Raw genomic sequence first — 23,738 nt, forward strand, 5'->3', positions numbered from 1 at the left:
ACGCCATCGAACCCACCACCAGATCAGCCATCCGCTCGCTGTGCGACCTCTGCAATCTCGGGCTTGTTGTACCGCTACCGGCATCGCTAGAGACGACACCTCGACATCCATCCAGTCATTCATTCAGCCATACTACCTTACTAGCCTGGGCCCTCCATTTTCATTCATTCTCCTGCTCCCAGAGCCTAGTCCTAGTAGTACTATGACCCCGGCGACTTGACCAGTGACCTCCATGTGCTCTTTTTCCCCCACCCTCGAGCCCCTGAAGTCTCGGGGGCTAGAGTGGATCGAGCCCAGGCCCAGCCCACAGACGGCGCGCCTAATCAGCTCCTAGCAGGAGAGCGACTGTGCCTGTACCTGGAGCCTCTTGGAAATGACTGGAGCTGGCTTGACCACCAGCGCAGCGCATCATTGCTGTTCGAGTTGATCATCGTGGGCTTGCACGGGAAGGGGACTTGAATGAGGCAATAAATCTGATCCTATCACGTAGTACAAACGCGCCCAAACACCCACCGCTAGCCGCGTAACACCATCTTTTTTCTTGTGCGAATCTCTGCAAGCCGCCTTTGTTCGCGTGAGGTGCCGATTCCTGACGTTGGCCCTCCCCTAAACTCCCCTGCGCGCCAAAACCGCCGCAAGAGGTCCAATGCTGGGGGCCGGGTTGCCTCAATAGGGAACGGATCCCTGAAACTAACGCCTTGGCCTCAAACCGAGTGTTGGAAGGATGGGGTTCTGCATCACAGGTCCTCGTAATGCCTGTTCCATCGCTTCATCGATGCTTGCTACTACCTACATACTCGTACATACCTATCACAGCATGTTGATTCCGCTCGACTTTTTGTTCCCTGGCCATTTTTTTTCCTTTTCCCCCTCGACTAGATCAAAGCAGCTTTAGTTTACCCTTTTTCTTCTACACGAGACTCTATCGCCTAAATAATACTACTACTAGGTAGTAACCCATAAAGGGCAGCTAGGAATGAGCCGAGATATTCCCTCTAATTGCACAGCTCCAATGTTTCAAAGGCCTGGATCAAACCATGGCAACCATTGAAGAACGGATCTGTCGATAGTTGCAGGACAAATCCGTCGGATCGGAGGAAAATTACAACCCTCTTCATCCATAGCGGGCGGCAATCGGGAGCGAATCAAGCAACACCATCTTCATCTGCGACCAAACACGAGAAAATCGTACGAACCCCCCTCCACTACGTAGGTTAGTGACAAAGGCGAACCTAAGGGTCTCGGTTCATTGTGCGCTGAATCGTCCGGCTCGTAAACGCGGCTTGACATTTGGGACTAGAGCACGCCTCCTCGGCAGCCACAAGTCCCCTAGGTAAGTATGTAGTAGTACTAGGTCCCTTATGTGACAAAAATAGACGCAGCCTCGCATGCATCACGAACATGGAACCCAAAGTTTAAGTCGGTAGGTAGGTGCGACGTACGGAACGCCTCGTATGTACCTACCTACTTCGTATGCACCCCGTAATCGAACCCAAAAAAGACATCGTAATATCTCCGTTGACGGATATGCTTGAAATAGAACATCTGCAGCCTCGTTCTTTGGTCCAGACCCAGCCTTGAGCCCACTCCACCAACTGACCTCCATGCCTGTTGGGAATTGCCTCCGAGTCCTTTGCCTTATCAACTACCTATTCTTCACATGCGTTCGAGACAAGACAGACGACAGACTGTCAAAGGAGAGCTTACTACCTTAGGTACCTTTTCATACACCATCTCATTCAACCTGCAGCAAATCTACCTTATGCACCTGCAAGCCCCGCCACAACCAACTTCGCGTCTGATAGTACTTGGGTATCATGACTGTCACGCGACCTCAATTTCTCCTAATATTGCAGGCGTTATCAATGGCAATTTAGCCAATATTCTTGCTACCCATGGGCCTGGCCTTGTCTTTTTCCATGTGATGGCTCTCGTAGCCCTGTCTATCTGCTACGCTTAAGATTTAGTGCATTCCCTCCGTTGCTGCGTGGTGATTTACGCATTCCAGGGCACCGCAATGCTTGAAAAAAAAAAAATGAATGTTCCAGATGTTGCTTCCTCTCCAGACCATTCCCACACGATCCTGTCTCGCGCAGACACATCAGCCCCAGGTGGCTGAAAGGCGACACGCAAGATGCGGCGAGTGAAAAGCCCAGGCGGAGCAGCGAGTTTCAAGTGTTCTCGGCCCCGAATCTCGGATCCACAACTCGGAGACGCGCCCCCAGTTTTCAATTACATACTGGGGGACGCCGCTATCGATAAGCGATAAGCGCTGATAAGCGCTAGTTTGAATTTCGTTTCGCGATGGCATCCCACCTTGTGTAGACTCACAATCTCGTCATTCAACCCAAGACAAGAGCATGTAGCGTCTTGCGCCAGAGTGGCATGTTTAGGCTGCTGAAGAGAATCATGGCTTCTTCCGAGGTCAAGATGGTCCCTATCCCTCGCCGAGGCGTCGACTACCGCGGCAAGGTGGTGCTTGCGCCAATGGTTCGCTCGGGAGAACTTCCCTCTCGGCTGGTGGCGCTCAAGTACGGCGCTGACCTTGTGTGGGGTGAGTAGACAGAAAAAGGCTTCGTTTGAACGACCGAACTGGTGTTTTCTGACAAGATCTGAACGATATAGGCCCCGAAACGGTTGATCGAGCAATGATTGGAACGACGAGGCGATACAACGAAGCCACACAGACAGTCGAGTGGTTCCGAGTAGCCTCCCACGGCCAGAAAGAGCCGCCGCCGGACGCAAAGGAAAACATCATCTACGCAACACACCCAGAAAAGGAAAAGAACAAGCTCATCTTCCAAATCGGAACGGCGGATCCGGATCGCGCGCTGGAAGCCGCAAGGCTGGTCGCGGCAGATGTTGCCGGCATAGACGTCAACGCCGGCTGCCCAAAGCCCTTCAGCACGAGCGGCGGCATGGGCGCTGCGCTCCTGCGGACCCCGGACAAGCTGTGCGCCATTCTGGAAAATCTGGTCAAACACATTGTCCCCGAGTTCGAGATCGGCATCAGCGTCAAGATTCGCATCCTCGAAACGCCGGCCGAGACGGAGGCCCTCGTTAGAAGACTCGTCGCCACGGGCATTACGGGACTCACGGTCCACTGCCGAACGACGCCGATGCGGCCCCGCGAGCGTGCCATCCGTGGTCAGCTCCGCATGATTGCGGACATTTGCCGCGAGGCTGGCGTGGCCTGCCTGATGAACGGCGATGTCGAATCCAAGGACGAAGGGCTGAGGCTGGCAAAGGAGTTTGGCGCGGACGGTGCCATGATTGCCACGGCTGCCGAGAAGAATCCCAGCTGCTTCAGGACCGAGGCGGAGGGCGGCCTTGCCCCTTGGGAGGAAGTCGTCAAGGAGTACGTCAAGACGGCCATGGACGTCGAGAACCGGTTCGGCAACACGAAGTATCTCCTTGCGCAAATGGTTCCCGGGAAAGCTGGACTTCACCAGCCCTTGACCCAGAGCAAGACCTACACGGACGTCTGCCGGATGCTGGGCTATGAAAAGCTCATGGAGCAGGCCCGGGAAGCAGACGTCAGGCGGGGCCTCGATAAGCCGCCGGTCAAACAGTCAAAAAAGGGTAAATCAAATGCTGCTGCGCTGGCTGCCGGCGGACAGATGGGACAGGCGAGGGCTAAAACGCAACAGAAGAAGGCACTGTCTGAGCGAGCAGCAGCTCCAGCACAGTCGGAATCCGAACCGCAGCCTATTGCTTCCGTCGGGTGAAGGAGGGGGGATTATTGAAAAAGGAAACAAGGGGGAAGAATATAAAAATCATATCACTCAGATTTCAAAAGGGTCCGAAAAGCGAGGTAGCTTTTGGAATTCACGCAGCATGAGGGACGGCCATGCGCTTGGCATCTTACCATATAATATAGACAAACGGTGCAGTACTTGCAATGATTTAGAGCGTGGGCGCGACATTTGACATCGGTACCTAGGTATGAACAAGAGCTGTAGAATATGAATTATATATCACCGCTATATCGCACATCTCTCTTGCACGTCTCGGCCCCTCTCTATTCCGTCTCTTTTCAGCATTGCCTCGACCATTTTTTAAAGCTCTCGTAAGACGTAAGAACAGACTGAAATATGTAGAACATGTTATAAAGGAAAAAAATCTCTATGTATGGTACAGTCGCTTTTTTGTTTAAGAATTTACACAGTCGTCCTTTTCGACCCTTCTTTCAAGCACTCCTCCCTCCTTTATTTTTCATTTCCCCTGCGCAACCCAGTTCTCGACCGCCTCCCGCACATTCGTCACCTTGTCGTCAACGTACTGCACGCCGACATCCTTGTGGACCTTTGCAAAGTGGATGCCCCTCTGGATGCCCTCGCGCAGCTTGACGTGGGACTCGGCCACGGCCGGGAACTTTTGCTCGTACTTCCACGCCAGGTCGGACACGTTGCGCATGGTGATGGGCAGGACGGTCCAGCCGGCGCCGACGCCGAGGGCAAAGGGCACGGTGGCGCGCAGGACGACGTTGCGGTTGCGGGTCACGATGCTGCCGGCCATGGCGGCGACGAGGACGTAGATGGCGCCGGGCATGAGCTTCTCGCCGCTCTCGCGCGGGGGCGCCAGGGAGGCAATTGTGCGGGTGAAGGACTGCTCGAGGTCAAAGGCCGAGTCCATGGTCTGGTTGACCTTGTTCTCGGCGGCGACGGCGATGTCGTAGAGGAACAGGCGCGCGCGGCCAATCTGCACCGCCAGGCGGTCTGTCGGGGTCGGGGCTCGGGAGGAGTGCTCGTGGTCGGCGGCCTTGTCGTCGTCGGCGGGCTTGCTGGGGAGGATGGCCGGTAGTGAGGGCAGTGAAGGCGCTGTGGGCTGGGGAGAAAAGGGCTCGGCGTCATCGTAGATGGGTTTTCTCTAGCTCATTGGGTCTCCGTCAGAAGCTGTAGGACTACAAGGAAGAAGATCCCCCTCAGCAGAGGAACGGGAGGGACGAGGCCGTGACGAACCTTGGGGCCCTCAGCAAAGACGACGGCCGGCGAAAGAGCAATTCCACCCAGGGCGGCTGCGGCCAGCGGCGCAAAGGAGCGCTATAGAAGATTCGAAAGGCTCAATTAGCTGGAGCTCGCCAATGATGTCGAGCAGAGACGTGTTGGGAGATGGGATATTTGCCTACCCGCTGCAGGAGCACTCTCGCGGCCATGATGCAGGCGAATTGGGTGAGAGCGAAGCCGGCTCAGGGAAGTCGAGGGAAGTTCGATGATGTTATTTTTTTGAAAAGGCTCATGTTCATCTTGCTGGGATCCCGCACTATTCCGACGAAGGCGGCGCAGGAGAAATTCCGGCCCCGGGCGGCTCTAGCTGGTGGGTTGCCGGATTGGGGAGGTTTGGCTGTTGAGCACCGGATATGAGAATCGCTGCATAATAGGAAGCAATTGTAAAGGGTTTGCTTCGGTTATCTTAATGTACATAGATAGCATGACAATTTGTTTAGACTTCACTGGATGGAGGTTTCCTACAATGTGCCAAGAGACAGCGAGTGAAGACGGGCCAAGGTGAAGCAAATGTTCAAAGTAACAACCTCTGTCAGTCTGATGAACATGTCCGGCAGAGACCTTCCACTTGACTCAATTCACATTATCAATTTTGGAGAATGGCATAGGCTCCTATAAATGATATGGCAATTATCAAACATTATCAAAGAAGCCGGGTTTCGCCCAACAATTGATCTTGGACGAGTAGAAGACTCTTTGTGCCTGTAAGTGAAATGTGCCTATTCTAAAAAGCCAATGAGGGGCTTAAGACATGCCTGCAGCATCACCATTATAGTTCGAATGAAACACATAAACAAAGATGTCAATTCCAAAAGAAATTCATGAGAGAATGCCAGTCAGTACAATAAAGCATACCAAGTCTCTTGGCTCTAAAAGTCATACAAGCACTCAAGCATGATGCTGTCCGTCTGTGTTGCCTAGGTAGGCAGTACTTGATGCTCATCGGCTTTCGGCATCTCGCGGGTAATTGTTCGAGGTACCGTCTCACAGCTCCGAACTTCGGTTCACACTGCATTTTTTCTGCCTCGTTATCACACCTCCGAATGCAGCTGCTTGTACGCCGCACACACGATAACACCCATGGGCTACTCATGAGGACGCCCGCTTCTCCGCATGCCGCCAGCTTCTTCCTCTTCTTCTTCCTCTTCCTCTCCAGCCAACGCCAGCAATGCTCAACTCCGGGGGCTCCCGCCTCCGGGTCTGCACCCGATGCTGCCGCCGCGTGATCAAGGCCAGGCCGGGCCACGTTCGATGGGAATCAACCGCCGCCGCCGCTGTCAATGATGCCGCTGCTCCAGCGTCAGGCTCAGACTCTGCAAAGCTGCCGATCGACCACTTCACAAGCTCCCGACACGACGATGCCCTCCTCCGCGAGCTGTTCGACGCCCCGTCCAACAGCCGGCCGTTTGCCAACTTCAGCCTCAAGAAGAGCCAGGGCCTGTTCAAGAACCGCTACCTCACGAGCCCGGATGGATTTCTCGTCTTCGCGCAGAAGAGCTTGCAGAGGGCGACGAGGATCGTCCACCGGATGCTCGCCGCCTCGACGACGCCAGAGTACCAGCGCCTGATTCGGGACCTCGACCGGCTGAGCGATTTGCTGTGCCGCGTCCTCGACATGTCCGACTTTGTGCGCATGACGCACCCAGACGTGCGCTTCCAGCAGGCCGCGGCCGATGCCTGGTCCATGGTGTACCAGTACATGAACCAGCTCAACACCATGACGGGGCTGAGCGACCAGCTGGGCGAGGCCATGTCCCGGCCCGAGGTCACGTCGACCTGGTCCGAGGAGGAGAGGACCGTGGCGGAGCTGCTCAAGCTCGACTTCATGAAGTCTGCCGTCAACCTGCCCAAGGCGGCCCGCGACAGGTTCGTCGAGCTGTCGTCACGCATCAGCGACGTCGGCTCGGCGTTTGTCCAGGGCATGGAGCCGGAGCGCAAGGAGGTGACGCTGCCGGCTCATCGCTTCTACGGCTTGTATCCCGGGCTGGCTGCGCAGCTCAAGATCCGGTCCAACATCACCATCCCCACCACCGGCTCCGAGGCCGCCGCCGCCTTGCAGAGCGTCTATGACGAGGAGACCCGGAAGGAAATCTACCTTGCCCAGCGGACAGCGTCCAGCCGGACAATTAGGCTCCTGGAGACGATGCTCAAGCTCCGAGCGGAGCTGGCCAACCTCGCCGGCTTCGAGAGCCACGGGCACATGGCGCTCAAGGACCGCATGATGGCCAAGTCGCCAGCTTCCGTCATGCAGTTCCTGCTTGCCCTGAGACACCACAACGCCCCCATTATCCAGCAGGAGCTCAACGAGCTGACGCAGAAGAAGCGCGAGAGGCTGGCCATGCAAGACGCCACTCTGCAGGCGTGGGACAGGGACTTTTATATGGAGAGGATCCGGGCCGAGATGCGATCGCGGGTTCGCTTTGACGACCACTTGACGGCGTACTTTTCCGTCGGCACCGTCATCCAGGGCCTGTCACGTCTCTTTGATCGCCTCTACGGCATCCGCCTGGTCCCGCGCGAGACGCTGCCCGGCGAAACCTGGCATCCCGACGTCAAGCGGCTCGACGTCGTGTCCGACAACGGCGGTCAAGTAGCCGTTTTGTACTGCGATCTCTTCTACCGGCCGCAAAAGTCGCCCAACCCGGCGCACTTCACCGTCCGGTGCTCCCGCGAGATCCTGCCGGACGAGATTGACGAGGTTGGCGCCGACCTCAACGGCCCCGACATGCCGGCGTTTGAATCCGCCGAGCAGGCCGCCAACGACGGCATGGAGACGTCGTCGCAAGACGGCAGCCTGAAGCAGCTGCCCACCATCGCCCTCGTGTGCGATTTCCCCAAGAACGACAACGCCCGGGAGCCCGCGCTGCTGTCGCTGTACTCGGTCGAGACGCTCTTCCACGAAATGGGCCACGCCATCCACTCCATTCTCGCCCGCACCTCGTTCCAAAACGTCTCGGGCACGCGCTGCGCCACCGACTTCGCGGAGCTGCCGTCGACGCTGATGGAGCACTTCGCCGTCGACCGCACCGTGCTGTCGCTCTTCGCGCGCCACTGGAAGACGGACAAGCCGCTGCCGTACGACCTCGTCGCCGAGCGCATGCGCGTGTCCAAGCGCTTCGAGGGCATCGACACGGAGCACCAGATCCTCCTCGCCATGGTCGACCAGGCCTACCACGCGCCCGAGGTCGCCGACCGCTCCTTTGACTCGACCGCCACCTTCCACGACATCCAGCGCCGCTACGCCCACGGGCCGCACGACCCGCCCCAGACTCGCTGGCAGGGCTTCTTCGGCCACCTGCACAGCTACGGGAGCACCTACTACAGCTACCTCTTTGACCGCGTGCTCGCCGAGCGGGTCTGGCGCGTCGTCTTCCGCGCTGGCCAGGACGGCGCCGCCGTCGGTCGCGACAACGGGGAGCGCCTCAAGGAGAGGCTGCTCAAGTGGGGAGGCGGCCGAGATCCATGGACGTGTCTCGCCGACACGCTCGAGGACGAGCGTCTTGCCCCGGGGAATGAAAAGTCAATGGCCTTGGTCGGTAGCTGGGGGATCAGGGGATGAGCTTGCATTGTGCTTGACGACAAGTCGTTTGATATCAGTCGGAATCCGTATGGGAAAGTCAAAATGATGGTGGAAGCTCAGGACTTGAGCTGAGCGTATGAGCTGGCATTCTTGACAATATATTTTGTGGCGTTCAGAGGCACGATAGAGCACGGCATGTGAGTTACATCAGGATCTCAACTCGATATGACATGGCACCACATCGGAATCGACATGTCTGTCAATCAGATAGCTGTACACCTCCTTTATCATAGAACTTGCACCATATCATGGTTATATATACCTTCAGAGTTCAAGTTGTTTTCTTCTATTTTTTCTCGAGGCATCCTTTTAGCCTACCGTCCCCTCATCGTCTATAGCGAGCCCTCTCTTGTCTCTTATCAAGCCTTGGTACCGGAAACCCAAGTCCTTTTGCCCAGAAACCATGATTGCCCACTCCACCAGATGATACGAACAAAAGAAAAAACTTCAGACGATATCACAGCATCGTCTGAATGGGGTATAAATACACAAGCAATAACAGCGCTAGTAATTGCCGAAAAGTCATCAAATGCCGCTCGTCCTCCTTTCTTTTCCGATAGTCTTTTGTGTCTGTTATCGCACCCTCAGTCACGAGCTGGGTTTACTGCTCCATCTAGACTGTCTGCGATAAGGCTTGCTGGGACGTCGGATATCCCACGTCACCAAGCATGGTCAGCTTTGAAAGCGACAATGTCGTATTGGGCCTGGTCAAAGGGGCCTCTGCTTCCTCTCTATAGTGGCCCGGGTTGTGGCTCTCGTCGTTTAAGGTAGCAAATGAATCTGGGTACTCTCTGTCCCCGGGCTCGGTGCCAATGCCAGAATCTTCGTTGTGGTCTTTTTTGTCGCTCATGCCGAGATTTTTGGCATCTGCAAAGTCGTGAACCGATGTTTGCCCACCTTCGGCTTGTGTTGGGGCCGCACAGGCGGAGGGCAAGTTTCTAGACAGACGGCTAACTTGTCGGCTAAGCTCCCTTACTTGCGCCTCCAATGCTATTCGAGCAGCTCGGTCGTTTTCCATTGTCGTCAAGATTGTGTTGTAGGTCTCGTGGTCCATGATGAAAGACCCAGCGGGTACCGACTTTGAAAGGGTAGGGAGACTAGACGCAAGAGTTGTTCGCTCCGGGGAGGCAAAGGCCGAGTGCTTCGTAGTTTGTTGGCTTGCTGATCGCGCATATATGGGTACCTCGCCAAACGACAGCCTGGATGTTCCAGAAAACTGAGCAGAGGAATGAGAAGAGGGTCGAGCTGCTGTTGGGAAGGTGGACGACCATGCGGGCATGGGAGGTGCCAGTCGTTCAGAGGCATCGTCTCCCAACCCAGTGAGAGGAGTTCCCTGGCGAACATGCGTCAGGATGCCTTCTACCAGGCTTAGACGATTCTCGACCTGGCCGATTCGGGTCTCGAGGCCAACAGCGTCTGTGATCTTCATACTCGCGCCGCCGGCAAACTCCGTCATATAAGGCATATTGCTAAACTCGAATGGTTTTACAGGCGACTCAACCTCATCCTGCAATCCGTCGTCGGACTTGGCCTCGTCGTCTGATCTGTCACTGATAAACGTGGCACCATCCTCGCCGCCTGGCCCGGTCGAGGACATAGGGGAGGTGGCTTCCTCGCAGCTTTCCCGCCATCCGCGAGGGAACTCGTCGCTGCGGCGGCGTGTGATGCTTGGTGTCGGAGTAGTTTCGTCGATCAAAGGAATAAATGACAGGCTCCTGGACCGACGCTTCAGGCCTGTGGTGATTGCGCGGCCAATCTCCTCTGGGTCGTGGCTCTCGTCAACCAACCTGCTACCCCAATCCTGGGTGCTGGCGGGGCGTGGTGTCAAGCCCGTCGTCGGCTTCACCCAGCGTGCACTGGCGGGATGGGCATCGCTCCCAGTTCCCGCTCGCCTCCTCTGGTGGCCGCTGTAATCTGCATTGACGGAGCTGCGCGCAGTCTGGATGGCAATGACGTCTTCAGGGCCAACGGAATGCGACCGCAATGCTCGATCGTATTCAGAAATAGGAAGGGATTCGGACATGTTTGGGAGTGGGTTCTGGGCAGGAGTAGGGCTGCTCGGAGCCTATTTTGCCTGCATCAGTACGTGGCATTCGCCGAAGTGCTTATGATCCTGTAGGCGGGACTTACATGATAACGCTGATCCGATAGATCCTCCTCAGAGCCAACAGAAGCCAGTCCAGTCATAGGCCGAGGCACCTTCTTGCGTCCGAATATCTTGCTAAATGCAGTTCGCAGGACTGACCTGGACCGCATGGGCGTCAACGAAATTCGGCGGCGGGAAAACTCCCCTGAAGGCCGAGAGTTATCCATCGAAGTCTTTGCGGTGCTGGTGTGCTGTGGCATGTGTCCAGAAAACCCAATTTCCTGTGGTCGAATGGACAGCTCTTTGTCAAGCGCTTCTGTAATAGGTATCGGGCTGGAGATTTGGGCCCGAGTTATCCTAGGAGCTGTCGGAGAACGAACTCTGGGCATGTTGTTGACGGCGGCGGCGCTTGATGACCGGGGCATGTCTTGCGGAGAAAGTGGTGATGTTGATGATCGGTGCATCCTTTCTTATCGAAGACGCTGAGAAAAATGACATTCAAGAAGAAAAAGAAGAAAAAGAAACGAAAGGACAAAGGAGAGAAGGAATGGATTGAGTTGAGCTTTTTTTGGAACTAGGGATCAAAGAAGGTTGAGTGAGTGTCGACAGCTCTTTGGGAGAGGAAGCACGGATGAGGATGACAGGGTTCAACGGCTGCGGGCAACCCTGGACTCCCAAGAGTTTGTCTCCCTCAGGGTTTGTTTGGATTCGTTCGCCTGGGACGGAACCCTCGGACCAGTTGGTGAGTAAAGCTTCAGATTCCGGATCTTCTGTTCATGTATGTTGACAGGTTTGACGACGGTGAGGCTGGTTCATCACATCGGGGCAAGCAGAGGCCGTTGTCAGTCCTCGGTTGTCAGATCGTCTAATCTCGAATAGCAGGCGATGGCGCTGTGATCAGAGAAAACTTGGCCCCGGCGTTGTCGAAGCGTTCCTGGAGGGGCGTGTCGGCCGCGGGGCGGGAAGAAGCAGCAGCAGGCAGCGAATCATAAAAAGGAAATATCACAGTCGAAACGAGAGACACGAAATAACGTCAATGCGAGGTGGCCAAACGGCGCCGGGCCAGTCGCTATGAGAACGTTGCAAAGTTGAGGTGGCACAAGGCGGTTTGTCTGGAGCAGGAGCAGCAGCAGAAGCAGCGATGAGATCGATTGCTCGCGGCCACGGCCGGGGCGAGTGCGTTCCTTTGTGTAATGGGCCTTGGGAAGACGGAGGATGAAACACGATGGCGCCCTGGCCGTATTTTAACGGAACCCCCCCAGATGGCCCCGAGCTGCAGCCAAGCTAGCGAGGGATTGGGATCGAGGCAGCCGAGGTGCATACCTTGAAACGCCCAGGAAGGGCAGGTCAGAAACGCCGCTATTCGCCGTGGAAGAACCACTCGAGATATGAAGCGTATGGGATACGGAATACCGGTGTCAGGACGGCCGCTCTGGTTCCTTGACGGAGGACTAGGGTGACAATTCCGCACCAGGGTCCGTGTAGATTGCTGGCAGCAATAGCCTGTGGACCCAGCCCAGAAGGACGAGGTGATGTTGAAGTTGCTGGCGACGCGGGCGCTGTTTGTAATACATCGCTCGAGCGTACGTACTTTACGGAGTACGCAGCACACGCACAAATGAGAGTCGCGTGCGTGGAAATACGGCTCTCACCGGAGTCCAAGGATGATAAAGCAGCGATCCCCAGGCGATTGACCCCCCCTCCTCTGCCGTGAACTGTGCATTCGTGCCTCGATGGAGCTGCCGAGCGGCACAGAACGTTCTCGTACACGTATGAGTGCAGAAACAGCAGGCGAATCAGTGGCCGGCAAGCCTTTCCATTCCACGGCCGAGACCATGCGTCTGCATATCGATGACGACGGGTTGAGTTCTCGTCGCCTGCCCATATTTTCATAGCTGCAGCGTCTCCAAGTCGCAACGACTCGCGATTGTCCGAAGGTGCATTTCGCCCAGCAGGGCTCTCCGCCAAGAGATGCCGGCCACGTTCTCTCGCAGGGGAGGATCTATGGGGCTCGGGAATGGACCGCACTCCGACCACGAAAAAAGGGGGCTTCTCGGCGGGTGCAGATTCGGTGCGGAGCCTGGAGCGGCGATACTTTGTGTGGTGATGAGCTGTGCAGAATACAAGCGCCAGGAATCCTTGCTCCAAGCCAACGACCAAGCTGTGCGAGCCAGCGTTAGTGCTCGTACGAGCATGTACACGTATAATAGAAAGTATTCGTAATCGGCAGCGACGAGACAAGATGTCCGGTTTCCAATAGACAGTACTGGCGGTCCGTTAGTACTTTGCAGGAAGCAGCAACAAGGTCTGGTGTCAACTGGTGCGAATAGCTGTCCCGGCGAGTTTGAAGTTAGTCGCCCCAGTAGTAACAAGGACTAGTAATGCGGCTGAAGCCGACGGGACCGCAGTTATTTGAAAGCCTATTGATTTCTCGAAGCTAATGACGACGCTGCCAGTGGCTCTGCCTGCGTTTGGGCTTGTCAGAAATGCACAGAGGCCGGGAATCGGGAGCATCAAAGAGGGCGAGATACGAGCACCATCATGCCCGTTCCGTATAGTACGGACAGGCCAGAAATGAGGGCAACGAGGGGAAATGAAGATGAAAGAGAGACGAGGATCAGCGAGGCTCATGTCGGCGGCTCGATGGCGGAGTCGAGGCGAGCAACCGGGGCAGATTGGGGTACCTTGTGTGCTGCAAGCTCCGTCTTTCGTACAGCTAGTACTACGACCATGAAGTTATCGCCATCAATTCCTGCCTGAGGCGCGAATCACATTGATACTCGTACCTTCCCGCTCTTAGATGCGATGCCTTCATGTTGCCATGAGCACGGAAGGCGCCCGCCATCACCGAGTCTGCACCTGCCCAGAACCCTCGCGGCAGCCTTGACCTTGGCCTGAGGGGATTACAAATCGGCGCCCAAAATCTTCGTCTGCAGCAGAACTCAGTCCCTGAATACCTTCAAGCCTTTCAAACTCCGCCGTCAGTTTCACCTCCGTCTTTCGTTATTACCACCGGGCTGCTAATCCGAGTTGAGCATTCTGCTACACGTATCATGTACGGAGAGTTACCTGCGCATGCTCTGTTACTCCACCGCTGTACGAAGTACCTGTGTGATGACCTGCGTCGTCTACTTCTCACTGCCAGGTGCCTGCTTGTGACATGCAATCAGCCATACTCGGCCCTACAGCCTACAGGTATGATGACTACAGCCAACTGCAGATGACTCCGGGCCTGCAGACTGTTACTGGTCTGCTTCCCTGCCTGCCTGCTAACTCCGCGCTGTCTACAGGTAGTACATGCCACTGCTACCTCCGAGCAGCAGACAGCGAGACACAGCAGACGTTTTGTGTTAATCAAAGCGAGCCAACTCGCAAATTGCCGCCAGGGTTATGTGACGACTTGACAAAATGAACCGCGCCACCGCTCCAGACGCATGCCTAGCTGGCAGGCGGGCGTCTATCAATTCTTTGAGGCTCTGGTCCGGGCGGCTCCAGAAGCATTTCAACCTCTCTGTGCCTGGTACTACGAGCCACTGAGGCAACTCGGTGTGCGAATTTCGTTCAGAAGAATCCTTCCGAGAGACCAGAGGGACCAACCAAGGGACCAAAGGGACCAGAGACATGCCAGGGAAGACGAGGACCCCCTGGTCCAACCCCATGCATGGCGCAAAACCAAAGAGAGTGGTGGGCTTTGCACTCTTCTTAGTCTGGCGGTTCCAGACAGACAACTCAGCAAATGCTTGGCATCGCATCCTGCCCCGGCGCCGTTTTCTCAGCCACTCTTCATTTCGTTTCCTCGTTTTCTTTTTGCCTGTTTTCTTCAACGAGAATTCCTTTTTTTTTTCCCTGCCCTCACTCGTCTTGTCCAGTCCCCGTTTGCTCTGTGACGCGGCCATCCGAGCCGGGGGCCGTTATCCGACTTAGCTCTCTGCAAAGCATAAAAGCGCGAGTGCTGGCGGCCAGCCCTGTTGCAACTGGTTGCGTTATCCAATCGTTTCAGACCGTCTTGGAGATCCGGACCAGGGGCCGGTTGATGCGTCGTGGTTCATGCGCAGATCCGCGTCCCTTGGAGCTTCTTTCTAGAAGGAATGCAAGGGAGAGGGCCGTGCCCTTCCCACCGACCACGCGGCGGCCATGTTCTGGGGCTAGTTTGAGAGGCCAACGTGAATCGTTGTTGACTTGTTCGTCACAGTTGCTGGCAAACGCCACCATCCTCGCGTCATTGCCGCTCTTATTACCGCTGTCGCTCCGTTTGACATCGACGGGTCGGCAGGGCTGTTTCTGCCCGTGCTTAGAGGACGCCGCTGCCAGGCTGCACGACTTGTCACCAGCTTTCGGAGCTGTTCGCACCCGATTGTCAAGGGGACGGACGTTTGCCAGCGGACGCCAGATGTTGTCCAAGTCCAATAAGTCGCTCATTTGTGACTGACCATGGCTCAACTCTGCTCCCCTGGCCTGGCATCTCGGTACCACAAACCCGTCTGCTGGCGGGCATCATCTCCAGACATCCGAACCTTGCTCGACATGACCTTCGGAGGACGGAGAATGGCCGGCGACCGTGGTCACAACGGTCGTGCACGGTTACACAGAAGCCGGATGTTCGGATGAGAATTACATACCTATGTGCTCTGGAGCAATCCCAAGTTTTGACATGCAAACAAACAAGCCCCCAAAGGCCGTCGGAAACACTCCCCGTCGAATCGCGAACAGAATGAGCCACGTGGAAATAAGTCTCATTTTAAATCCATATCTAAACGTAACCACCGCGCTGGTCGTTCAATATGACTCGGTCTTATACCTCGTACTACTAATTGTCCATTTCGAGACACTGGCGGAGCTTTTCCATTGCACTGGGGGGGGAACGTATCAACTTGAAGATTGCTCACCTGAGTACAAGCCGAGCCATGACTTTAGGACGAAGTAATCAGCACTACATAGCCAGCTGTTGGGGCTTCGCGGACTGTCGAGCGCATCATTTCCTGTCCCTGATTTGGTACCTTATTCTTCGTAACTGGGTATAAGAAGTAGTCTAGCTCTTCGCTTCACTCTCGGTTAACCTCTGCAACATCAGGATACCGAAGATCAGCATGCTCTTCCAGAAACTCCATCCACTTTTTCAGAAATTTGCTTCCCCTGAGAAAAAGGAAAGAAATGTCAGCATGTCTCTTGTCCAGGACTCGTGGAGCGGCGGAAGCAAATGCAAACACAGACTTACTTCTTGACCGTCTCGGAGTCTCCAATGACGGTTAACGATCGTTTAGGACGAGTCATGGCGACTGCAAGCATGGTTAATATCGAGATTCTGGCCCGGCGCCCTCGTCTATTGAACTTGGTGTCCCCATAACCCGGGATGGAAAAGCTGGAGGAGGGTCCAGGAAAGAAGGCAATTGGAAGGATAGACGAGGAAGAACGGTGAACCGCCCTGTTTTACGCGAGGACTCTTGACCTACCGTTGAGGCGCCTCTTTTCGCCCAGGAAGCCCACTTCGCCATCAGGATTGCTGCGGACGAGGCTCACAATCACAGCCTCCTTCTCGCGCCCCTGAAACCCATCCACACTGCCGAGTTCAATGCCGGGGAACTTTTCCTTGAGCGAGGCGAGTGCAGCAAGCTATTTTGTGTTTTCCCCTTCTTCGTTAGCAACTTTTCCTCCCCCAATCGGTCCCGATATCCCACTCTTCCATCTTCGCATTACTTTGGTAAAGAGAAAAGGGGGGATTGGTTTGGTACTCTAGTAGACAGCCCAGGGGAAGCGTATAACGAACCTGTGCATTATAAGGGGTAACGACGGCGATATCCTCGGGTCGAACGCCGGCTTCGACGAGCTGCTTGACGTGCAAGCGAACCAATGCCGCCTCCATCTCGTTGCTCTTGCTCTCCCCGTGCAGGCTGCCCCTTTTCGGATTCTCCTTGTCGTCGTCCTCGTTGCGCTCCGGGAAATCGCCTCCCTGTGTGTCAATGAAGATGACGGGCTCCGTCGTGTCTTCGTTGCTCTCGACGTCGTAGTCCAGGTCCCTGAGCAGCCGTGCTTTTACAGCGTCGGCCGCGATGAGTTTTGAGTCGTAGAGTTCGTCCGACGGGAAGCGCATAATCTTTTCGTGCATTCTGTATTGCGTTGTGAGCATGCGCTTGATGGACGGTCCGTGGAGTGCCAGCAGTCGGTCAAAGAGCGTCGTCTCGAGCGTCATGCCCTTGATGACGGGCGCTGCTGCTGCTGCCGCATCACCATCTACGCCTTTCTTGCTCTTTGGCTTCATCTTTGAGTTGAGGGACTTGATTGTCGGCGGCAGCTGCAGATGGTCTCCGGCACAGACGGCCTTCTTCGCCGACAGCAGCGGCACCCAGCACTGTGCCTCCAACGCCTGGCTCGCCTCATCGATGATGACCACGTCGAATTCCTCGTTGCGCAGCTGGTAGCCTCCCGCTCCGTGAAGCGTTGCGAGAACGACCTTGCTGCCGCCGACGAGGTTGCTGACGCATCTCCTCTCCCGCTCACGGTACTCCTTGCGTAGCTCTTTGAGATCAGTGTAGATGGCTTTCCGCTCCCTGCCGCTCTTGGTCTTTTTGATGGATGCCTGCTTTGCGTCCATTTCGGCACGAACATCCTTGATGATCGCCCCGGCTTCCGAGGTTTGTGTGAGAACGTCTAGAGAGTGGTTGAGAACCGATGGCAGAAGCCGAGCGGGATGGCCCAAGCGAAGAATGGGCACTTTGTGAGGTGCGAGTCGTTCCACAATGTTGTCGACTGAGATGTTGGAGGGGCCGCAGACCAGTATCCTCTGATTCCGCTTGATCATTTGCAGTATCAACTCGATCAGCGTATGAGTTTTGCCTGTCTGATTTCAATCAGCAGCCCGATCGATCAAGGTCCGTGTATCGTTTACGGCGAAACCTACCCCGGGAGGACCATGAATGAGAGCCACCTCTCGAGAAGCCAGTGCAAACCGAATGGCATCCTTTTGCGAGTCGTTCAGCGTAGGGTCAACCCATTCAATACTTCCCACCTCTTCGCTCGCAGCCAAGTCCGATGGCACCGGCGAAGGGCTCGACAGCCCAAACAACACCCTGATGAAGCTCGAGTACTCCGCCTCTCCCATCTTCTGCAGCTTCTCCATGGTCTGGTTCATGCTGCCTCACTTTTCGTCAGCTTTTCATCATCCTCAAATCTCGTCTCCCCCGCCACTGGGGTTATCCCCGGCTTCTCATGCATCATCTTCACAGACGACAGGCAGAAGACCAGTTGCAGAAATTGTCCCATACCGTCGATATGTAACCTCATCCGCCAACTTCACCATCCACACCCTCCCCGAAAACAAAACCTCATCCTTGCCCTCGTCCAGCGCAACGCTCACCGCCGCCCTCTGCACCCTCGTCACCACCCCTCTCGCCCCCTTTCTCTCCAGCTCCTTCACCTCCCTCTTCTTCGCGCTGCCCGCGGGCTGCTCCGCGACAAGCACAATGTCGCCCGTCCGGATCCCGTGCTCGGGCAGCTCCCCCGTGCTCGAGGTCGCGCCATCGGGCCCCAGCTCCAGCACCGTCTTGCCTCCCAGGCCCGTCCTCTGCGAGGATATCGTCAGGTTTGTAATGGCCAGGCCGGCGCGCTGGAGGCCCGTGGGGCTGTGGTTGGAGATGAGGCTGCTCGTTTCCTGGATCTCGCTCTGCAGCTCTTGGTCTAGCAGGGCGAGCTGAGTGGCTGCAAATGAGGGGACGTCTATTGGCTCCTTGGGCGACATCTTTTGATAAACTGCGGCAAATAGTCGCTGGGGAGAGAGAGATGAAGGTTAAGTTGGTGTGAGACGTCGTGGTGTGTTGGTGACAGAAAAGCAAACATATAACCCCACCAAATGCAAGCTATGTCATACCCCCAACCATATGCCGATTCTGGGCGATAAGCCAAAACCCGCATCATCACGATGCCACTAAACGAGAGAGCATAAGGATTTGATAAACTGCAATTGAAGAGACGCAGCTGCTCTGTAGGCCTTTGGTTATCTCGGTTTCTCTATCACGAGATGAAATTGACGGATTTTCCGCTATCTATGCAAACGCGAACAAAACCCCAATATATGCCTACCCTGAAAAAGGTCCGGTCCCAAGGATCATTATATTACGCCCATACCATCTCCAATCATACAATGGCACAGCTCTGATGCATTCCCAACCCAACAAATGGCCCAAAGGGCTCAAAGACCAAACGCCGGTGACCTCCATCCATCGCTCAACACAAAGCTACCGTATGACAATGACCACCACCAAGGACAAAATCATGAGCGCCAACGCTACCAATGACATGACGATGATGGTGCCTCGGCTTGCCGGGAATTTGCCCTGCAGAATCCATTCCTGAGCATGGAAATATCTCCTGCAGCCGAGGAGCAACGTCACGATGCTAATGCCCAGGAAGGTCGCACCCAATGGCCGTCCCATCTTTTGTAGCTTCGTGTGATCGAATTCGGTGGCGGAGACGGAGCCGTTGGTCTGGAGGCGGAATAGCTGCGTCACGGCGACGCCAATGGACGCAAAGGCGAGAGATGTTCTAAGCCATGCTAGAAATGTGCGCTCTAGACAAGAATCGAGAAAGTCAGCCAATTGATGCCTCGCTGAGACCATGCAGTCCAGCTGCCGACAACGCCAAAAGGCATGCGGTGCTCTGACACAGTGAGGCATGCGACATACCGAGCGCTAGGTGATCTCTGGCCACGCTCCCCTTGTTCTCCAGCTCGAGGCTCTGGAACTTGCGAAAGGCCTGTTTCGCCCAGGACGCTTTTGCTTTCGGTTTCGAGGGCGCTTCTGTGTCCCCCGAGCTCGACGCTCCGTTTCGCCGCCGAAGAGACTGGGTCTCGCTTCGCGGGTGGCTGCTGACCTTCTTCGCCGTATCGCTGTACGAGACTCTCCTCGGACGCGGTGCGTCGCTGGTGTCATCGTTGTGTATCGTCTGGTAGCCCTGTGTTCCGGAGGCTCCATCGTCGACGGAGCGATTGTGGGAAGAGTTCTTCTGGAGGAGGCTCAAGGACGCGGGATCCATGCTTTCTGCCCGGTGTAAACCCGTCTGCGTCATCGACATATTGGCTGTTAGCGACAGGTTTTTTTCCTCCCTCTTTTTCTCTCCAAACGACGGCTGGGATGGTATCGAGAAGTGCAGTCCTTATTGTACCTGGTCCCAAGGCACCTCCAAAGTCTTCCAACACAGGGAGATGGTGGGAAGTGGAACAAACAAGACAGGGAAGCACGCACGACGATATACCAGCCTTAAACCACACAAGATTTCAATTGCATGGAGGGTGGCCGCGTCTCACCTCGAGAATGTCGTTAATTCGAGTATCTGTCGATCGACGACGCTGCAGATCAGCCCTCGACAGCGTCCGCTTTGGCAATGCCACCGACGAGGCAGAGGCACAAGCATCGGCCTCGTTGGTCTGAGAGGGAGGACGAGAGCCCATGGTCACGACCAGGGTGCACGTCTCACTTGACCACCTGCCCGGCAGAACTGCAACCCAGAACCGGCACAAGCACAAAGCTGCCAGCACAAGCACAAGCACAAGCGCTTGTGGGGGCGCAAGAGCGGCGCGATTAGAACTAAGGCTTGGTTGCGTGATCGTAGGTCAGAGTGGCGGCAACGAGCCAAATGGTGGCGGGAGAGAGAAGCATTGCGTCCAAGCACGCAGGAGAGGGAACAGAAGAGGAAGGGTTCATCTTCAGTCAAGCAGATCGGCTCCCGCGATTGATTTAATAGCAGCTACCTAGTTCAGTTCGTCCACCGGCCAGAGCAGTTGGTGAGTGGCCACTTTTCATCTCCGGCAGCTAGAGGAGCGAGATCCGCAGCGCCGCGATCCAGCCATTGTTGCGTCATTGGCCGACCTTGTTTGAACGAACGACGACATAACATCTGGCATCACATCCATATTGGTGGCAGCCTTGTTCATGAAGACGCTCTTGCGGTCTCAACTGTCGGCTCCAGCCTTGCCTTCCTTGCATCCGCCGTCCTCGCGATGCTGTATCATGTATCACTGCTGCTTCGTGGGTGTGAATCAGACAAATACCAACATCATCGGGAGCCGGCGAGGAGCCAGAGTCTCAGTGAAGAGGTCACAAGGAGCCATTAGTGTTGCCCACATATCCAGATAAAGATTGATGCGTATCTTGGCCGGCAGATCGTCTGACAGGCCGTGGGGCCGCGGTATGGTCACGGCCATCGGCTCGTCGGGGATCTCGGCGCCCTGTCTTCACGAAAGCCTCGAGCAAGCATCTGGAGCCATTGGCGGCGCATTCGTAGAGAATCACTGCTTTTTCTTCCATTTACTCTTCCGCCTGTAGTCCCAGAGTGGCCTTGTACATTGCCACGCATTTTATCCTCTCTCCCTTTGCAGACCAGATCGTATGGCACGGAATCGTCGCAAATGGCACCGACGGTCCAGCATCGCCGACTTCCGGCCACAGCGCTGTCACGCCGCCAACCTCGACATAGGCCAGGTGAGGGGTTGCATTCAGTGCTGGAGGGGGTACTTCGAGGGCTCGGACTGAGCTGTTGTATGCAGCAGCGAGGTCTTGTTGCAGAGCGTCCCAGCTGACAATGTCGTGTTCAATTGAAGAGACTCGAGCGAGAGTTGTGTACACCAGTGTAGCCTTGGAGGTCCGGACAAGCACGTGCCATGCCCTCCAGCACGACGATGAGGCTTCTGGGTGATAAATAATCTCTGCACTGCTCTCTTCGATTCCCGACAGGCCAACATGAGCATGCCACTCGACCATGGCCTGTCGAGGTAGCTCTTCCACTTCAGCAGCGAAGAAAGGGGGGATGCACGACTCCGGCTCGTTTTGCTGTCTCAGAGTGAACACTGACCAGTCGGGCAGTCGTGCGCGAACCTTCTGCTGATCGCTCGCCAGAGTCATGTGTTGGTAGTTGTATTTGAGGTCCCAGATATCCAGGTCGTTCTCATCATCTTCGTCATCATCCGGCGATCCGTGAGCCAGCTTCCACGCAAGGCCTGATGCCGTAGCGTTGCGCTTCATCTCATCAGGCGATGACGACTTGGAGAAGTAGGCCACGCCGCTGGTCCAAAGCTGGACTTTCAGCTCGAGCCCAATTCGCCAGAGATGCTGCAAAGAGAGCACAATCTGTGTTCCGAAACTAGTATCGGATGGGGGCGGCAAGGTCATCGAGGAAGGTATCAGGGGAATCTGGCCGGCGATATATATGGCTCGCAGACCGGTCTGTCCTGCTTTGGCTGATACCGCAACATCGATAGCCTGACTGTACGGGCCAATGTTTGCGGGCGCCCAGTACGAACGGGACTGAACATGAAGTCCATTCCTGGAAGTATTGACCCCTGATCTTGGTATTGTAAGGAACACCATGACACTGTAACCCGGCGGAAGTAAAGCGCCGCATGAAATGGTGACTCGTGATGGTGGGTTTGGCCTTCTAAAGAGCTTGCCATACTCTGCGTTGATCCTTGGAAAATCTGCCATGTTGCGAAGGATGATGGTGGTGTTGGTGATGTGAGCCGCATCAAGGCATGAGGAGGAAAGGCGCCCTTCGATCTGGCCAACCACAGACTGCATTTCCGCTTCAATAGAATCGCGATCTGCAGAAGGGTCGGCCAGAACGGACCACCGCAAAGTATCATCGTCCCCGTCCAATGTCGAGGACGTTGTTTTTCCCAGTAGCCGTGGTCTCGAGTCTCGAGAGGCTTCCTTCTCGCCATACTCGGCCGGCCTTGTGCTTAAGATTGAAGCCAGTATAGTCTGGAACTCAGGGGCTAGCAACTCAGGAACCCTGATGGAAGACTCCGGGGTCGAGACATCATCGACGCCAATAGGTTTGTCTTGCAGCTGGGCTCCTCGCAGCATCAACCAGGTCGAGCCTCCTCCTTCGTTGACAACTCGTCGCCCATCTTCAGGGACCGATATCTTCTTCTTGAACAACCAAGATGGCCCATCCACGACGAGCGTCTCGAATTCGCCTCCCTCACCAAGTGCAGCACCTTCAGCAGCACCGAATTTTCTCAAAGCGCTCTTGATTCGGGTCACTCCTTCAATGCTTGATACTCGCTCCCACAGATGGCCTTCACCGAGCCCAGCACTTGCCACCTTGATGATCCGAGCATCAAGCCCTGCTGCAGCCATATCACGCAACAACTGAGCATCGTCCTTGGACTCATTTGCTGGGGATGGAAGCACGGGATACTTCCAGAGGAATGCCAAAGGGGTGAGGCCGAGTCTCAGCGCAACTGACTCGACTCGTGTCCGCTGGTATGTCGACAAGATAGCCCCAGAGCAGAGGGCGTTGGCTTCTGGGTGACGAGCCTTAATGGCCTCGAGCAGCAACAGCATGGACTCCGTCTCTTCGGCCTTGCCTGAAGCGTCTTTCTGCTCCTGGGACGTATGGTCATAATCCCGTTCGTGATGCAGCGCTCCGCCTCGGATAGGCATTCGATAGAGGGGCAGTCCGGTTGCTGCCGCGTAGAGCGGGATCACCTCGTGCCCAACCGTCTGATACATGAAGCTGTTGAGATCCTCCTCAATGGCATTTTCATCTTCAGCGGCCTCAGAAACTGGCTGCTCTGCCGGGTCAATGAACTGAACATCTTCGGCATGGTCGTCTATGCCGTCAGCTGCTGGGTACAGATTTGCGAGGGCCACGATGCGATGCCCATGGCGAATGCAGTGCAGCAGGTTGTAAAAGCTGTCTTTGCCTCCCGAGATGAGGGCAATGACATTTAGTGATTCAGACGACATCTCCTGTGCAAAGCTGCCGCCTTTCGTCGTGGGCATGAAGCGATGTTGAAGTTGCTGGAAATGGAGAGCATATTGTTCCTTCCCACGTGCATTTTTTGCGCTTTCCCAATTGGAATTTTTCCTCCAGCCCACAGCCTCACAACTCTACAACTCTACACCAACACAACGTTTACTACTACCAAACAAAGGCTTCTTCATACCAAACAACTATTTCCAGCAATCAGCACGAGTGATCATCACGATGTCCATGGAAATCAGTCCGTCAAACAGTTTACTTTTCTCGCCCTTAATTCCCTATCTGGTGCGAAGTGCCGCATCGTATCATGTTA

The 23,738-nt window shown here is 55.5% G+C and overlaps 6 protein-coding genes across 6 annotated transcripts; 2 read left to right on the forward strand and 4 right to left on the reverse strand.

Moving 5' to 3' along the window:
* Nucleotides 1–2,409: 2,409 nt before the first annotated feature.
* TRIREDRAFT_58267 (uncharacterized protein) lies at nucleotides 2,410–3,728 on the forward strand (the record flags this gene model as incomplete). The annotated part of the gene is made up of 2 exons (XM_006963674.1): nucleotides 2,410–2,554; nucleotides 2,626–3,728. The coding sequence occupies 2 exons, from the start codon at nucleotides 2,410–2,412 to the stop codon at nucleotides 3,726–3,728; spliced, it is 1,248 nt and encodes a 415-aa protein (XP_006963736.1).
* A 487-nt stretch (nucleotides 3,729–4,215) lies between these two features.
* TRIREDRAFT_58519 (uncharacterized protein) lies at nucleotides 4,216–5,015 on the reverse strand (the record flags this gene model as incomplete). Its single annotated transcript, XM_006963871.1, has 2 exons — nucleotides 4,216–4,869; nucleotides 4,962–5,015. Coding segments are annotated over 2 exons (708 nt in total), but the record flags the coding sequence as incomplete, so codon positions are not given.
* Nucleotides 5,016–6,106: 1,091 nt separating this feature from the next.
* Nucleotides 6,107–8,565, forward strand: TRIREDRAFT_76502 (uncharacterized protein; the record flags this gene model as incomplete). Its single annotated transcript, XM_006963675.1, has 1 exon — nucleotides 6,107–8,565. The coding sequence occupies exon 1, from the start codon at nucleotides 6,175–6,177 to the stop codon at nucleotides 8,563–8,565; it is 2,391 nt and encodes a 796-aa protein (XP_006963737.1). The 5' UTR covers nucleotides 6,107–6,174.
* Nucleotides 8,566–9,199: 634 nt separating this feature from the next.
* TRIREDRAFT_105613 (uncharacterized protein) lies at nucleotides 9,200–11,097 on the reverse strand (the record flags this gene model as incomplete). The annotated part of the gene is made up of 3 exons (XM_006963872.1): nucleotides 9,200–10,651; nucleotides 10,717–10,803; nucleotides 11,053–11,097. 3 exons carry the CDS (start codon nucleotides 11,095–11,097, stop codon nucleotides 9,200–9,202), a joined length of 1,584 nt encoding a protein of 527 aa, XP_006963934.1.
* A 5,002-nt stretch (nucleotides 11,098–16,099) lies between these two features.
* Nucleotides 16,100–18,404, reverse strand: TRIREDRAFT_58658 (uncharacterized protein; the record flags this gene model as incomplete). Its single annotated transcript, XM_006963873.1, has 4 exons — nucleotides 16,100–16,282; nucleotides 16,437–17,507; nucleotides 17,568–17,799; nucleotides 17,932–18,404. The coding sequence occupies 4 exons, from the start codon at nucleotides 18,402–18,404 to the stop codon at nucleotides 16,100–16,102; spliced, it is 1,959 nt and encodes a 652-aa protein (XP_006963935.1).
* Nucleotides 18,405–20,967: 2,563 nt separating this feature from the next.
* TRIREDRAFT_58363 (uncharacterized protein) lies at nucleotides 20,968–23,409 on the reverse strand (the record flags this gene model as incomplete). The annotated part of the gene is made up of 2 exons (XM_006963874.1): nucleotides 20,968–23,187; nucleotides 23,257–23,409. The coding sequence occupies 2 exons, from the start codon at nucleotides 23,407–23,409 to the stop codon at nucleotides 20,968–20,970; spliced, it is 2,373 nt and encodes a 790-aa protein (XP_006963936.1).
* Nucleotides 23,410–23,738: the final 329 nt, after the last annotated feature.

This window comes from Trichoderma reesei (genome assembly GCF_000167675.1).
Source record: "Trichoderma reesei QM6a unplaced genomic scaffold TRIREscaffold_5, whole genome shotgun sequence".
Classification (NCBI taxonomy): domain Eukaryota; kingdom Fungi; phylum Ascomycota; class Sordariomycetes; order Hypocreales; family Hypocreaceae; genus Trichoderma; species Trichoderma reesei.